The sequence below is a fragment of the Xylocopa sonorina genome, chromosome 2, assembly GCF_050948175.1.
Source record: "Xylocopa sonorina isolate GNS202 chromosome 2, iyXylSono1_principal, whole genome shotgun sequence".
Classification (NCBI taxonomy): Eukaryota; Metazoa; Arthropoda; class Insecta; order Hymenoptera; family Apidae; genus Xylocopa; species Xylocopa sonorina.
Genome location: NC_135194.1, coordinates 13365306 through 13381434, shown reverse-complemented (window position 1 = coordinate 13381434; position 16129 = coordinate 13365306). Strand labels below are relative to the sequence as shown.

Here is a 16129-nt window from a genome sequence, read left to right as displayed (position 1 = left end):
TCGCGATGGTTCCGTTGAACCATGCGCGCGCGAGAGCTGCCCGACTGCGGTGGTGTAATTGAAACGAATTAAACCGATAGCGAATCTTTCCGTAGACCGCGATCGAAACGGAAATCATATTCAGCGTTTGCGTGCGCGGCCCAATTACCGTGACCCGTTCTCTGTCGCGCCTTCAGCTCGTTCGCGTAACCGTCGACAGAAAGAGAAAATGAGGGAGAGGGGCAGGGAGAGACGCAGAATCCTCCTGTACTTTGTTTCCCTTTTTCTTTCCATCTCGTCTTTTTTTTTTTCATTCTCTTTCGAGGATAACGAACCACCTACAGTCCCGGCTAACGATGGGCACTTAAAGTTTAATCTACCTAATTAATAGTGCTCGTCTATTACCGTGAGGGTCCCCTCATATTTCCTCTACCCCCTCGCGAGCTATATCCACCGGCTGCAACCCCCGGGAGCAAAAACCGTCTCGCCTAATGCAGGGAAATGGTTGTTTCCTAAGTTTTAGCCGTTTCTTTTCCAACCCCCTCCGTACTTAGATTGAACCGTACTCGCGTACCTTTACGGGCAACCTCGTAATGTCCCCGGATCTCCTTTTTATCCGAGGAGAGAACAGCGCCGAGTTAGGGACGACGTTTTGATAGGCTAACCCTATTCAGCTGATGGGGTAATCGTCAAAGCGGGGTAAAATATTCAAGGACTATTCGTTCCACCGCCGTCGACGATAAAAACTACGAACAGCTGGTTACAGTCGAGCAAGAAAAATTTCTTACGTACCCGACGAACTCTCGTGGAAACAGTTTTTCCCTATGCTAAATCCCCCTTTAACGAGGGGTGAAATTTCATACGTTCGCGAAGCTCCTTCAGACGGCCCAGCGAGTAACACGAGCGATCGAGTCGAAGTCTTTGGCATTCGGGAATATACGCTCCGCCATTTTCCGTTCAGAAATCCATTCTTCCTGGAAGAATGATCGCGAGCAGCGCGAGATCGCTATCTCTCGTTATCTCGCTCCCCCTACCCCGTGCGTTCACCTGTTTCTCCCTATTACTATCGTCCCGATCCTCTTTCTTCCCTCTCCCAACCCCCTTACAACGGAGCGTGTCCGTGGAGCCCGCCAGCTTCGCCCGTTCCGTCGATATATCTCGAATTGGCGGGCGCGACCATTAATTTCATTTTATCGCCGCATGGGATTCGTAGCGGGCGGCACGGTAATGCGTTTTAAATGTAAAACAGGCTAAGGCCTTCGGCGCTAACGGGACGAGCCGCCGATAAAATTTGATTCGAACCCGCTCGCCGTGGCCCCGTCAGCTCGACCTTGATCTTTGCAACGCTCACCCCCTATACCCACGCGTTACCATTCACCGCATATCCCTCCAAAGACCAATAGATCCGACAGCTATCAGAACGATCGAAATGACTAATTTATACCGCAATTTGTCATATTTGTTGTGTAATTTAAACAGAGACCGACAGTAAGCTCTACGCACCGCCTACTGTCGATAGTGTCCATCGACTTTCCACCGACAACCGATCCGACCTGACAAATCGACAAAGCAATCCTCGACTCTGAACAGTTTCAAAATGCCATAGAACGCTCATTAAAATCGTATCCACGTTGCACGTGCAATCGCGACGAGCTGACCTTTTGCGCTCGAAAAATGTTTCACCCCTTCCTTCCATCCCAGATCCAATAATTAAAAAGCGACTTTCTCGTAAAAAATTCCAGCTTTTCCGTACGTGTAGTCGCGTTCAATTTTACCATCATTATCATACAAACTTACCCTGGAAGCGATTTATGAATTTTCCGTATCGGCGTTATTATATATAAGATTCCAAGCGCGACCGTCTGATAAAGACGACACGCCAGACTCGATATACTTGGTCCTTTCGCTCCCTCGCGTTTTATCGGCCCTCCCGCCGGTGTAGTTTCGGTCCCAGGACCGCGTTCTAATAAAATTGGAACTCCGCAACGGGCGTGGAACGACGTCGCCTCCACCAGAGGCGCGCAGCTGCATCGGGGGGACATAAATTATTATGCGCTCGAGATCCGAAGCCGACGATCGGCTCGCCCGCTACCTTCTAGTCCTGGCAAGAAGGATTCGAGAAGCCAACGAAGGGAAGGGGTTGGCCCAAGGGGGTAGAGGCGAACTAGATGGGTATCGTCTACCGTTAAGCGGCTCAGCCACCCCGTACAACTTGCTTCCACCCCTCCCGCTTCGTTGTGCCGCCCGACCAGAGCCGCGACCCACCCAGCCTCGTCCTAGAGGACAAGGGCGGTCTTGGTGACTTTATGAATATTCTCTTTGTGGAAGTCGCTCGATGCACTCGTTCACTTAGAACACGCCTGTACCTCGGCTCGGTAAACACCCCCGCTTACCCCCTTTCGTTCTAGTCTACCTACCCGTGCAACCACGCTCCCTCCTAGCGACCTTCTAATGGAGAACGAATTATTTACGAGCAAATCATTAAGGCAGAACAAATAGTTCCGGATACGGTCCCGACCGCGAAAGAGGATTACCGAACGCTGGCGTTCTTGCGAAAAATGCCAGGGTTTAATACGATTTACCCGTTGCCGCACCCCTAGACGGGGGTTCGTTGAACCTGTTCGATCGTGCCAGCGGAACAAGACGAAACGTGAAGATCGTAAATTTTTGTAAACAGCTAAACGGCTATATCTCTCCCCCTCTCGGCGGAACATCCTGGCAGAACGTGCTGGATACAGTGATACAGATAAGCACGCAACCGCGGAACCTTCGTCAAAACGCGATCGACCGTTGCCCCGCGTTCAACGAAAACTTTCGCCTGGCGTCGAAATCTCGACCTGGTATCAGGGTAAACGGAGTGCACGGAGAACAGAGAGGGGGGTGGGAATCGCGGGGCAAAGTTTTCGATTCGAAGCGATCGATCAGTGGCAACGAAGGTGGACGAAAGCGAAGGACGAAGGTCTGGCAATCCGTATGCCCTCTGGGCAGCCACGTTTCGGGCGGCTTCGGAGAAGCCAATGCGCCCACGGCCAACTGGCTATCGGCCACGCTGCCAACTGGCCATTCGAAATGCGCAAACACCGGCAACAGTGGTCGATGCACCGTGAGGTCAGCCGGCGCTGGATTAATTATGCACCGGGCATCCGCCAGCCAGCCGCTGTTCTCGCTCGTTCAGCGGCCAATTAACTCCAAAAACAGTGGCAAGACCCAAAATCGGTGCGTCCATCGGTGCCCAGAAGGCACGAGGAAAGAGTCACGCGGTGGTTGCGCGTCGTTAGCTAGAAGTCTGCCCATTCGCATACCTGCGTATGAATAAACATAGACAATTAGTGACTGGTGAATCTGAAACATAGATAATTGATTGCATCAGGGTCATCAGGGACTCGATGACAGAGATTTATCGACTGGCTAATAACGCGTCGATCCGAACTCCCCGAATTCCAACCCCTAATTCGAGCCACAGATATCATAATCACGCGACAGCCAACGCCAGTCGCATAACAAAGAGGAAACGAGTCAGCGGTGGTGCTGGTCAGACAGAAATAAAGGAACCCAGAAGGACAACGGCGCGAATGGACTGGCTTCTTCGTCTCGCGCGAGGGCAAGGACAGAGTGGTAGGAGTATCGAAGGCTGGGAATGCACAGGGTTGCCAGGCATTAATCCCGTTTAGCCAGGGTTTATTGCCCGCGCGAAGTAAATTGGTAGGGCCCGTGCTAAATACCAGGAATACAGTCTCCATTGGCTATGGCCACGGTTTATCCGAATCCCTCTCCCCTGGCGTCGCGACGGTTCCGTCCGCCTGTGCTCCACGCCAATGGAGGATCCAGTGAGCGTACGGCTGCTGGAAGGGCGACGAGAGCGAAAGGGCGCGCGAGAGCTCGAATTGGGAACCAAACCACCGGATGTGCGAGCATATACAGCACGCCATGGTATAGAAGTATCTCTCCGTCCTTATTATCATAGCTGTTGCAACTACTTCAGCGACTGATAGCCTTTATTCGACTCTCTATACAAGTGACATACGCTGTCACCAGAAAAATGAGTCGTCTCTAATGTCGAAAAATACGTATCAAAGAGATGCTGTTAATGGAGCTTACCAGCAGAGCTGACACCAAATAAAATCAACAGATCCTTCGATGGATGTTTCCCGGTTAACATGTCCATTGCACAAAGCGAGTGTACTTATGGGCTGCAGTGCAGACGCAAACGCACCGGCGAACGTAAACGGAACGCGTGTCCGCGCGGCCCCAACTAGACGCGAGTACGCACCAGGAGGGTCCCTGGGTACACAGTTATTGCATTAACTCATCATTGTCATTTTTATCACGTGCCCACTTGAATCAACAGCAACCAGCCGTGGGCCCGCCGCGTCGAGCCGCCTTTCGCCGTGGCGACCCCACGCGAGACCCGTCCGCCTGTTTTCGCGCGACTCTTCAGCCCGTCAGCCCCTGGGATGGGACCCAGCGATGCTTCGAGCGCCCCTACGAGCGTACCCTAACGTCCCTCTGGCTCTCCGCTGGATTAGCCGCTAACGACTCGTGTTACTCGTTCGCAACGCAATTTTACCTCCCTACCGATCCCGGTTTCACCCACCGTCCACCCTCCGGCGCCTGGCCGCGGTCGTAAACCAACGGCCCCCTAATTTTTTCCCTTCGAACGATGAGGAACGGTGGATTACGCGAGGACAATCCGCGCGCCGGTTCTATGAAGATCGAGAGGGGATTTCGAATGACAAATCGCATCGCAAATCACCCTGACCTTTCCGTTTCGGGGGGTGTAATTAATATTTGAACAGTTCGAACGGCGAGACGGTCAGAATTCCATTAAGACTCGCCGAGGATACGGGATTGTGTTCCTTTGAGAGTCTAGCGAGGCAACGGACGACGCGCCATCGGTTTTTCGATATTTCATTCGTCCACGGAGCCGCTTTGCTGTAATAAAGTTAGAGCACACGAGAGAAAAGACGGTGGCGTAAATTCAAAGGGAATTCGGGAGAAGGTGACGGACGTATGATTGCTGCCTAGACGACGGGTTTCGCTCTCGCTCTACCCTCTCTCTCTCTCTCTCTCTCTCTCTCTCTCTCTCTCTCTCTCTCTCTCTCTCTCTCTCTCTCTCTCTCTCTCGCTCTTTCTCGTCGGCAAAGCTGAGAATATTGTTTATTCAGGATCCAAGGCGGGCTCGGTCTTCGCGACGAGACGTACACGCGCGACGCGGGTAAATATCGATAATCCATAAGCACGCGCACGTATCGAGTTTTACGGTATTACCCAGCGGCTTCGTCCGCAGCTCCGTCCCGCCGTCGTCTCGAGAATTCCTAAGCAGTTCGCGCGTGGAATTTCGTCGCGAACCATCACGAAATTCCGTCGAACCTGTATCGCGTCGATCGCACTTTTTCGACAGCGACCCCCCAGACGTCCCCTGTCATTGCTGCCCGTTTGCATGCACCATGTAAAATCCATAACCTTTGCGCTGTGCGATATACCAACTCGCTGTGGTATTTGACTCCACCCTAAATGCCATTGCAACGCACCTAACTCTGCTACCGTTTCACCAACCAACGTCAGCAGTTTTTCTCTCTCCGCGATTACGACCCCTCGAGAATAGACGAGAGGGTGCGAGAATTGCCAGGTAAATCGAGGCAGATCCAAGGTACGCGCGATAAGATCGTTCGTTAAGGAACCTAGAACGAGATCATTAGAGCGCTGAAATTCCGTGCTCGATCCACGGTCACACGTCGAGATCAAAGCGATCGACGCTCCGGATGGACTCGCGTCAGATGGCGAGAGGGAGACAAAGAGAGAGAGAGAGAGAGAGAACGCGGTACCTAGCGATGGTTAGCGAACGAGCGGGATTAATTAAGCCCGTTTGTCCGGCGATTTACGCCGAAATCAAATCGCGCTGGACGAGCGAGCGAGTTGCCCGCAGCCAAGGAACATAACGAATGGGTATCGCGCGCGGACCGCTACCAGGAACCCGGTAATGCTAGGGGGGGGCCATCGCACGAATCCGTCGCTCACCATTACTAAGCATTGTGTCTGCGGTTCCAGGCGATTTGTACCCTTGCCGACCACGCGTCAGGGACATTTATTAAAGCGGCACCGATTCGACAGGGAGGGAAAGGAACGGCGAGGGCGGTGGTACCATTTCGCCCAGCCTCCGTCCCTCGAGGGACTCGCGATCGCCCGATTTTCGGCTGAGCGGAGGGTCGCGCGACGTTTCGCACAACTTTCCATATTAAGCTTCTATCGCGTTTCCATCCCGTAATTAGTCTCGATTCTCCTTGGCCTCGCGCTGCTTCGAGGTCCCGCTGGTGGCTTTCTCCAATTGAACCTGCTCTCCGGAGAATTCGCGTCCTGCACGGATACCTACGTGGAGCGTAATTGACGAGGGGTTTTTAAATGGCGCGATGAGGGTAAATTGCGGACTGATTGGTATTATGGCTGGAGTGTATACATAATCGAAGGGAAATTTGTCTGAAAGCGAAACGAGAATTGGATTCCAGTAGCTAAGGAATTAACCAAGGTGTTATGTTCGAGCACAGGTAGACGCGATCGGTAAGGGACTTTTTTTAAAGGGTTGAGAAGAGGAAGCGATCGAACACGGTGACAGGGAGGACGGTACAGTTTGTTAGAAGGGGTTTCGTTTGCGACTGTGGTTGCTTTTCGCCTGGAGTCGTGTTGCTCGTCCACGATACACAGCAACCCCCGACGCATCGGACGTGTTCGTCGAAATTAAACAACGTTTCCTCGGCACTCGGTCGGCGAGCCGTACCCCGACAATCTAGCAGTCGGATCCCGTCCCATTCGCTTCCGTTTACATGGAAATACTCATTGGTCGGGCAAACAGAAGGTGGGCGGGTCGCCTTCCCCCTGTTACGTTTGTCGGACATGCGATTCTTTTTACATGCCGTCCGCGATCACTTTATTGAAAAAGAGGTAAAGCAAAGAGCAGGAAGACAAATAACGAGACTAGCAAGGAAAGTGAGGCAGAAAAATCACAGTTAACAATTGCGGTGGTATTTGTTCGTTTCGTAATTAATATCGACTGCGTCTCGTCTCTCGTCTATCCTGTACGTCGTCGCGGATACTCGTGCACACTCGCGCGCAGCTCCAGGTACATTATCATTCAAATAAAGTCGACCAGGGTGTCCCCTAAACGTTAAAGGCGAGCTTATATCGTTGTTAGCCATCGAGACAACGATAACCATAGAACGTCAAGATAACCATAACCGTACAACGCCTTGGAACGCCTCTACCGAGCCGGGTGAAAGCGCGCTCGAGGAATCGGAATTGAACGAAGCGCAAGGACGCTGCGCGGGGGTTCGCGCGTCCGCCGCGAGCCGTCAAGTTATTCTCCGGCTAACAAGATGGTAGCTACAGGGGTGTTTAGTGGAACCACGGCTCGTTAAACCGCTTAGAATGGGTAATTACGATCGAAACTTTGCGAACGAGCCCGGCGAGAGGATCTAATAGAAGCCCGTGCACGAAATACACGGGGCTGCTTTACACGGGGTCGCGTACTGCGAGTAAAGAGCAGAGATCCTGCCCTTTCCGTTTTAAACGGGACGTTGCACGCGTGCGCCGGTTTCCAGCCCGATGCAACGCGAGTTTCATCGGTTACCAAAGATCGCGCGTGGTTCCCGTGGCGTCGACAAAAACTTCTCATTCATCAGGAAGATTTAAAAAAATAAAAAAAAAAAACAAAAAGCGAATCGTTTTATAAAAGCTCTTCGCTCAAGGATCGCGCTAACACTCGACTGGAGTGACGAGCAAACTCTACGACCGACAAGTCATCGTTCCCAAACAATGAACGCGTGTTTGCAAAGCACCTGGCGTCCAGCCTCCCCACGGTTCCCGTTACCAGAAGTTTCATTAACAATAAACTTCTCGCGGGGGCGGGGGACAAGGGAAAAAAGAGAAAACACCATGCCCTGTCACTTTGACCGCGCGCGTCACGAGTTCCTCTTCAAACAAGTGCCACGGCACGGTCATTAGTTCGTGGCGGCTTTTGACAGGCGGCAGGTGCCACGGCGGCGGACGAGCCGTTTCCGTAAAAATATACACGCATCGCCGGGCAAATAATTCGTGGTCTCGTCACGTGGAACGCGCTCCTTTACGGATTACCCTGTCAAAACTAACGTCCGCGAACGAGCGGCGTGGAGCACACGCGGTCCGCGTCGAGCACCGGTGTCTTCCATCACGCCTCCGCCACCCCTCGGCCACGCTGAACCACCCGTTCGCCGTGTAACGTTCCCTGAGAAATTCACAAGCCCGTAAAAGCGTCTTCCAACGTGCCTTGGCTGGCGTCTCTCGCGAAAATTCGAATAAATTCGCGCGCTACGAGTGCCGACACGCGACGACCATCCCCTGCGCGTCCTCTCGCGAAATTACCTACCCCCGTCCGCCTGTAAACTGGCCGAAGACAGGCACCAAAGCACGTTCGCCTATAATAATAAAACAGTCTACGAACAACACCCCTGCCTCCCCGTGGGACCTCGTTTGCTCGTTTTCCACAGGACTTCCAACCGCTCATCGTGTTTTACGGTACGCGAGGCTGACTGGAAATCCAGTTTACAGGCGATCAGGAAATTCCACGGTGGAACTATCGTAAAACTTCGTTCGTAGGCGCCTGGCCGTGGGTATCTCGATGCTTGCGAACGCTGCGCGCATTCCTTCCGCGAGCAATTAGGAAAAAGGAAACTGTGGAGAGTCCACACGGAACGGTCACGGAGAAAGCGGAGGGCGAGTAGAAAAAAAATAGCAAAGAAGGAGGAAAGGATCTTCCGATGGTAAAGTGATTACGAGCGTGACCGGTGAACGGGATGAACCGCGTTCGAACGCAAAATTCGAATACAAAATGCAACTTTCACGTAAGCGGTGATACATCGTCCATAATGAACGGTCAGGAAACGCGAACGGTCGTAAATAACCGAACGGCTGGTTGGTTGGTTCCTCGATGGCTATCATCTCGAATCGACGCGAGACGACGTTACCAATATTACGAGAGCACGGTTGATACGTGACGCGGTGATAGCTGCGAGGGAACGCGCGCTCCAGAATTTATTCCCTGTTTCTATGTTTTTTTTTTCTTTTTTTTCAGACGCGTGGAAGGAACGAGCAACCGCGAGCGAACGTGATAATTATTAATTGGTTTGTTCAACGCAGCGGCCGCCCGCGGGGGAACCGTGAACGCGGTTTCTCGGCTGGGCCGGAGTTGAATTAAACCGGGAACTCATTTTGAAATACTTCTCTCGGTCGGTTCAGCCCGATGAAACGCGCGGAAACGTTTGCCGCTTTTCAAAGGCGGTTCGGGGCAGTTCGCGCGCCCACGCGCACGCACGGGCTTCCCTTTTGTCTTGCAATTTCAATTAGAGACGCGCGGCACTGGGAAATTAAACGTGTCACGATGCGCCACGTTCATTTGAACGTGCATCCAGCCGGAGCCCCGCGTTGGAGGATCCGTCTTTCTCTTTTAAAATATGCGCGGCACAAAGTCGGCCTAACAGCGGGAAATTAACGTTACCAATTATCCGTCTGATCTGATACCAGCGGATTTTTGCGTCGCGGTTTATTTAGAGTTTGCACGATGAAAATTCTGCGTTCACGAGCATTTAAAGGAACGCGCTGTTACAGCCGTCTGTTGCGAGGGAATTAGCCAAGGTTTGAGTGCGCCTTTGTCAAGCAATTTATAGCGCGTTCCGTTCAGCCTGCTCTTTTAAAACTGTCTGTCTGATACGTCGGAAAGGATTTCAGACTTCAGTCAATGGCAATCGTATTACAACGCGAACGGTTAAACGTGCTCCCAAAAGTTTCACGGGTCTGGGTTCTCGACTGATAACCACGCGCCGTCAAGTAGATGAATCCGGGGATAGCCAGCCATCAGAAGTCGATCAACTCTGGCAGCAAGTTTGAAACGTCGCTCGGCGGTAAATACGAAAATAGAGGGAGCTTAATGTCCAATAACGAGCGTCCTTTTAGTGTTTTGACACGTGCCATTTGATTAATCACCGTCCTCCTCGTCGCTCGTGCGGCTGCGCGCCGGCACGCGCAATGGTAAGCGGGCAAATGGAGCTGAAAAATTCGAGTATAGCTGGAGGACCGATGGAATGAAGAAAACCAGGTTGGTGGCGGACGATCGATAATCCCACAGGCCAACAACGAAATAATTCCGCGGCTCGTTTCCTCCTGGCCGCTGTCACTCGTCCGTCCAGTCGATTTAATTGCGCCTCCATTGAAATCCGATCAAAGCTCGTCCACTAATTAAACGCTTCTCCGGTCGCTCGATCGTCATCCTACGAAGATATATTTGCGGGCTTGGCAACCAAGCTCGAAAAACGACCGTCCAAAAGGACACCGCGCGTAATTACCCTCGACACACTCTCCTTGTTCGCTTTGCCCACCTTTTCTCGCGTTCCCTGCAAGATCGCGCGACTCTTCTTTTTTTTCTCAACAATTCCAACCGCAAACGATGCTAGGGCTCTTGCCAGGCGTTATTTAAGAGGAGACGGCACGCGACTATGTCTGACAATTTATTTCGGATCGTCCGATAAAATTCCGTGCATCCAGGATCGTTAGAAGGGAAACCCAACCGGAGATGGTCGAACCGCGGTGACAGCAGATCGAATTGCTTTGTACCAACGATAGTAACAGGACTACACTCTATCACGACACGCGAAATCCTTAATTATTATGCAGCAAAGCGAACGAGGAATCCGGATAATGCCAGCAGTCGAACTGCCGTGCATAGTGGCCACTGTGTAAGGTAAGGGTTCCCGTGGAACGGTTACGGAAAGGGGGTGCCGGAGGAGTCTCTAAAACCGCAGTGACCTCCAATTATCCTGCGGGTACCACGTGGGGCCACGTGGTACCCATGCTCCCTACGGACTGTCCGCAAACACCCCTATACGTGGCTCTTCTCGCTGCCCGTAGCGCCCCTCGGATTAATTCATTATTAAAATAACCCCGTTCAGCCCGTGAGCTTGTTATCGTCCTCTATTAGACCGGAACACCGGCAAATCGAATTAAAGCCAAGGCGAGAGGCAATTTTTTTCTCGCCGCCTATACTTTCGCGCGAAAAGATCCTTTCTGGAGGCAGATTGGCTTCCGAAGAGGCTGCACAGGCTTTGGGAGGATCAACCCTTCGAACCCAATGATACGCGCAATTGACTAGGATTCACCTAACCGAAACTTCGCAGGCTCGGGGAAAATCAAAAGTCCTCATTAGGTATTCCGAGGTCAGGCAGGGTAGAACCCTCTCGTCTTGTACCTAACGACGGATCAGAGGCTCCGCCTAAGACCGGACATTTCAATAAACCCTGGCAAACGCGTGGGTTTAAACCGCTGACCACGACGCGTCCTGGTCAGCAGCCTCCTCGATCAAATTGCGCATGTCCTCGCGCCTATCTCCAGGATACAACCGCTATAACTACGATCGATCGATCCTAGCATCGCGATTGACGCGACGTATCCCTTCTGTTGCTGTTAAAAAATGTATAGATTTCGTTTATTTGTAAAAGGTTACGATAGTCGTGTTTCGAGAGGCAATGAACGAATATCGAGAATACGACTGAAGAGAAATCTGTTTATAGAGGGAAGTAGGGGAGAAAAGGATCTCTCCGGTGAACGAGCTATTAATAAATGAATAATGTCGAGGGCGGTAAGTGGTAGTCGTGGCGCATCGAGCAGCCCATAAAACTTTCTTTCTCCCGGGGTGACGCGAGTCCCCCCTGCGCCCGTCGATTCTCTCGAATTAGCGAAATGATTTCCGGGCAAACTTTCCGCGCCTCGCGTCCACGGTCACTTTCTCCCCCATAAATCAGTCTCCCCCAACGCGACCCGCGATTGTCCTCCCGCCCTTCCTCATCCTACGCGTCGGCTCCGTGCTGTCGCTAAAATTCGATCCAGCCCCGCGACTCGTCGTCGAAATAATCCGGCCGAGAAACGAATTACCGCGTCTGATTGGAACGAACTCGACCAGAAGCTCGAACCGCGCGTTGTTAACAAACTTCGTTAACAAAGTACGGGGAAAAGCGGTTTTTCCTGATCGAACCGTGAAGATGGCCGCGAACGTTCGATTCGATGGTCCGTGAAGGATGCAATCGGTTCGCTGATGGGCTTTTTTTTTCTAAAACGTGGGACGCGTCTTCTCCTAACGCGTGCGGAACAAATGGAAACGGAAAATTAGACTTTTTCTCGTTAGAGACAGGATGCGTTCGCCCTCTCAAAGATCTCCAATGAAATATAGCAGCATTCTTCGGCCACGATATTCCCTAACAATACAAGAAATATATCGCCTCCGTTATTAGATGTATGTTCGCATGAAAAAATGTCCCCCTTTTTCTTCCATTCTTCTCGATGATCGTCCTGCGACAATCGAGTCCCGGAAGAGGTACCGAGGAAATATTTCCCGTATTTTTCATCCGCGCGAAACGAATCGTCTCGATCGCGTTCCACTCGTCCGGCTTTAAAACTTCATTTCCCGGCGTTCATTTCCGCCTCTCCTTGTTCCTTCGCAACGAATCGAGTGCCGAGGGAGGACTTTCTGCGCACGTGTGCGCGTCCGAGTTCGCCTTTTCCTTAAATCTCCTCGCGTTAAGCCTTATATCCGTGTGCCAAACGAACATTGTTGTGCAACAATGCTTTCTCGCAACTGTCCCGCGTAATATATTTTCAGAACTTATATCGCGACAAATGTGTCCAATATTTTCCAGCTTCGGACGTTGATAAGAAGCCAGAAGAGACGTTGAAAACTTTCCTGCACCCGTCAGATGGATAAAGAGCTGGGGTTGTACAGCGTGCACGCAGCTTAAGAGAATCTCTGTTTGTTTCTCGAATTGAAACCACCAGCATCGGCCCGATCACGGTTCATTTCGTCCCGCACTCACGACGCTGGTCGACCCACCCCTGCTACCAGACGTCTCCTACCCTGCGCGTCTTTCGTGCTCACGGCTCGTCCGCTTTCCTCCTTCGTTGGCCCGACTCTGTCCGAAGGAAAAAGAGAAAATAACCGATACACGGTCGTACGAGCCCATGAAAATCACGCTTCCTCCCTTCCTCGTCCTCTTCCTCTCTTTCTCTCTCACCCTCCTCGGCCGATGGATTATTGACTTTGCGTTTGTCGGACGCAAGCAGCTCGAATCTTCCCCGGCCACGCGAACGTCCCGTCCAATCTGCCCCAGCCACGGTTTTTCTTTCGCAGATTGAGGCCACACGGGTCGCATATTGGATCGAGATTCGCCGGAAATCGGAATGTTTGCCTCTCGAGAGCGCCCCCCTCGTCTGGACAGGACTGGACCGCTTCATCGTCTCGATTGAACGGGGGAAAGATTTTGGGGAACGACCACTAAAAACCATGGCAAAAGAATTTATCCCTATTCTCCATTTACGATCGTCGGTTGTACTTGTATCGTAAACGATCAGAAGGCAAATCGTATCGATCTAAAGACGAAGAAGAAGAAGAAGAAAATGAAAGAAGAGGAAGCAATGTAATTTGCAATTCGGAAGAACAGGTTCGATTCTTCGCAGGCATAGAATTTGTTCAAGTAAATGACACCGTCCGAGCAGGAACAGGAGTTTGTACTTAAACGACGAAACCAGAGCGCAGCTTTGTTGCATCGGCTGGAAGCCAAATTGGAAGCCGACAGCGCGACTCGAAAAGTACCCACCGCCGTCAGTAGAGACAGACGGACGGACAGACGGCCAGAGGAGAACGGGCGAAAATCTCCAGCGTACGGTATAACAGGAGCCAGGCGAGAGAGAGGCGAGTAGTCGAGTCCCGGCAGAGACGGCCCCGCGACTAAACGAGCAGAAAGCCAAAGCAAAGCCACGTTTGACCAGTATTCGACGCGCCACCGGCCAGTTTAATTACTCTCTTCATAGAGACACTAAATATTCGACTGTCTGTGAGGTGCCCGAGCGGACTCGGCGGTCCAGAGCGCGCGCATTCGCTCGCACTCCCTGTCTCTCTCTCCCGCCTGTTAAAACGATAATTACGCGGGCAAAGCTGGCCGTGTATCGGCCCGCGACTGTCACGTTGCAGGTCTAATCCTCGACATCGATCGTTTGCCGCTCGACTTCCCTCGATTCGATGTCGTCTTGATCTGTCCGCGTTGCTTTGCGAAAAGTACACGCGCCAGAGGTGAAAGGGAATCGTGCGGTTGAGGGTCGTTCGATTGACGTTCATTGAAGATGAGCGGCGCATGTATCTCTGTGACTCTCTGTTGGATGCTGCGTAATTATTCCAACGAGAAATTGTGCGGTTTACTTCACAGGGATACCAATTGAGAAGTTTATAGAAATTATCGTGGTAATATACAGTGACTTTTTAAATGGTTCGAACGATTATAGACAGCGGCATACACCGAATAGTCAGACGACAAAGTTGGCCATTAAGGAATGCACAAAGGTCTACCTCAGATCCCGGGCAACTTAATTTACGACCAGATAAATTTGTTTTCAACTTTCCGCCCGGTACGTTCACGCCTCCAACTCCTAATTGATTCTCGGGCACTCGTCGCGTTTGACGGCCAGCCCTCCGTTCAAACTTTCCTCCGTGACAGCGAACTTCGTTCCTTCTCCGGCAGAAATTTTGTTCCCCGAGCGAACGCGAGCTCCATCTCGTACGTATATGAACTCGAGTGTGTACACACATGCGAACAGTCGCGAACAAGCGCGCGCATCGCGAGCATAAAAATGAACCAGCGTATAGAGAGGAAAAAAGCTTCCAAAAGCTGGCTGCCAAATAACGCGACTGGTCTTTTAAAGGAGACAGACTCATTTAGTATTTTTCGCTCGCGTTACCCATCGCAACCCCCGTTTCCCTGGCGCCCCGTCCACCCCACCCCATTTTAATTAGCTGGCGCACAATAAGGCGTTGTTTCTGACGAATTAATTTTCAATAACTCCACGCAGCCTGGATAGCCTCCGACATATGCGTGACCGCGAGCTCCTGTCGTTACCCGCTTTTATTCCGTGGCAAAGGGTTGCGCGGCTCATCGGCGTAACGAGCATCCCCTTCTGCGTAATACTATCCGGTGGTTTCCTGAAATTTTTGGGTCGCATCCTCGCTCGATGCCGAGGGAACAAACCTCGACGTACTTCACCGAGTTATTATCCCTGAATTCAGCTGGGAATATTCTTTTCAAACGGAGCCAGGCATCAATTCCCTTCCGTTCGACCTGGATACCTAACAACCACTTCTGTAATTGTAATACGATAACCGCGTGTGTACGCTCTATTAACTTCGTGCAATTTTGATCTCTGAAACTGCCGATTAATAAACGATCGGGTATTAATTATGGCTACCATCTCGCAACGAAGGCAGGCAGCTAGTCGAAGCAGCTAACCGAAGACGAATATTCAAGCGAGCAGGTAATCGCGGTAAGAAGGACGCGTCGCGGTGGAAGAAAATCCATGCGGGGACGGGAAGAGGAAGAGGAAGAGCGCGGTGGCGAACAGCCGCGGCTTATAGCGGCGCTAGACGGCTCATCTGCATTTCAAATCGACCGCCCGAGCCAAGATTTCCACGCGCGGCCGTGCAGCACGGACCTGGGGCCAATACTCGAGGAGCCCAGCGAGAAGGTCGCGTGTCTACGATGGAATCTCCGATACGATGGATTCCGGATCGCCACGAGATCGTTTCGCCCGTTCGAATAGCGCACGGATGCGCTCCCCTTCTCCTTCTTTCCGCGCTGAAAACGCGATGGACAAACGAGCCGGAAGTCGAACGTTCTTCCGCCCCCGAAAGGGACTACACGTGTACCTGTCCCCGATTAAACGATCGAGGCGTGGAAGCGCTATCTTATGCCTGACGAATGGCCACGCTCGTCCAAGTGTTACTTGTGCCAGGCATTTTTGCGTATGATTTACGACGCTTACCTTGCCAACGCCGGTGAGCTCCTTCACGCCTATTCTACGCAGGAGTGCCGGCGGCGCTGGCGGCGGCGTCTTCAGGAGTAGTGCGGCGTATCCATTCGGGAAGATCGGTAGCTCGTCAGAGCCGATGTTCTCGTCGCCGGAACGACGTCGACGGTGGGGGCTCGACGAGAGGTTTAACTTTTGGGCTGCTCTGAAACAGTAAACGCAACGCGAAGTTAATCGTTGGCTAAGCAAACATAATCGAATGCACCACTGTGTTACCAGCTCCGTTTAA

The 16129-nt window shown here is 52.0% G+C and overlaps 1 protein-coding gene across 3 annotated transcripts in view; it reads right to left on the bottom strand.

Annotated features, from left to right (window-relative positions):
• The window catches only part of LOC143433053 (uncharacterized), a 272042-nt gene that overhangs the window by 79538 nt on the left and 176375 nt on the right, over positions 1-16129 (bottom strand). For all 3 annotated transcript variants that reach the window (XM_076910161.1, XM_076910162.1, XM_076910163.1), the window contains one exon: positions 15856-16045. In XM_076910161.1, the coding sequence (XP_076766276.1) occupies positions 15856-16045 (190 nt within the window). The remainder of the gene's footprint in view (positions 1-15855; positions 16046-16129) is intronic.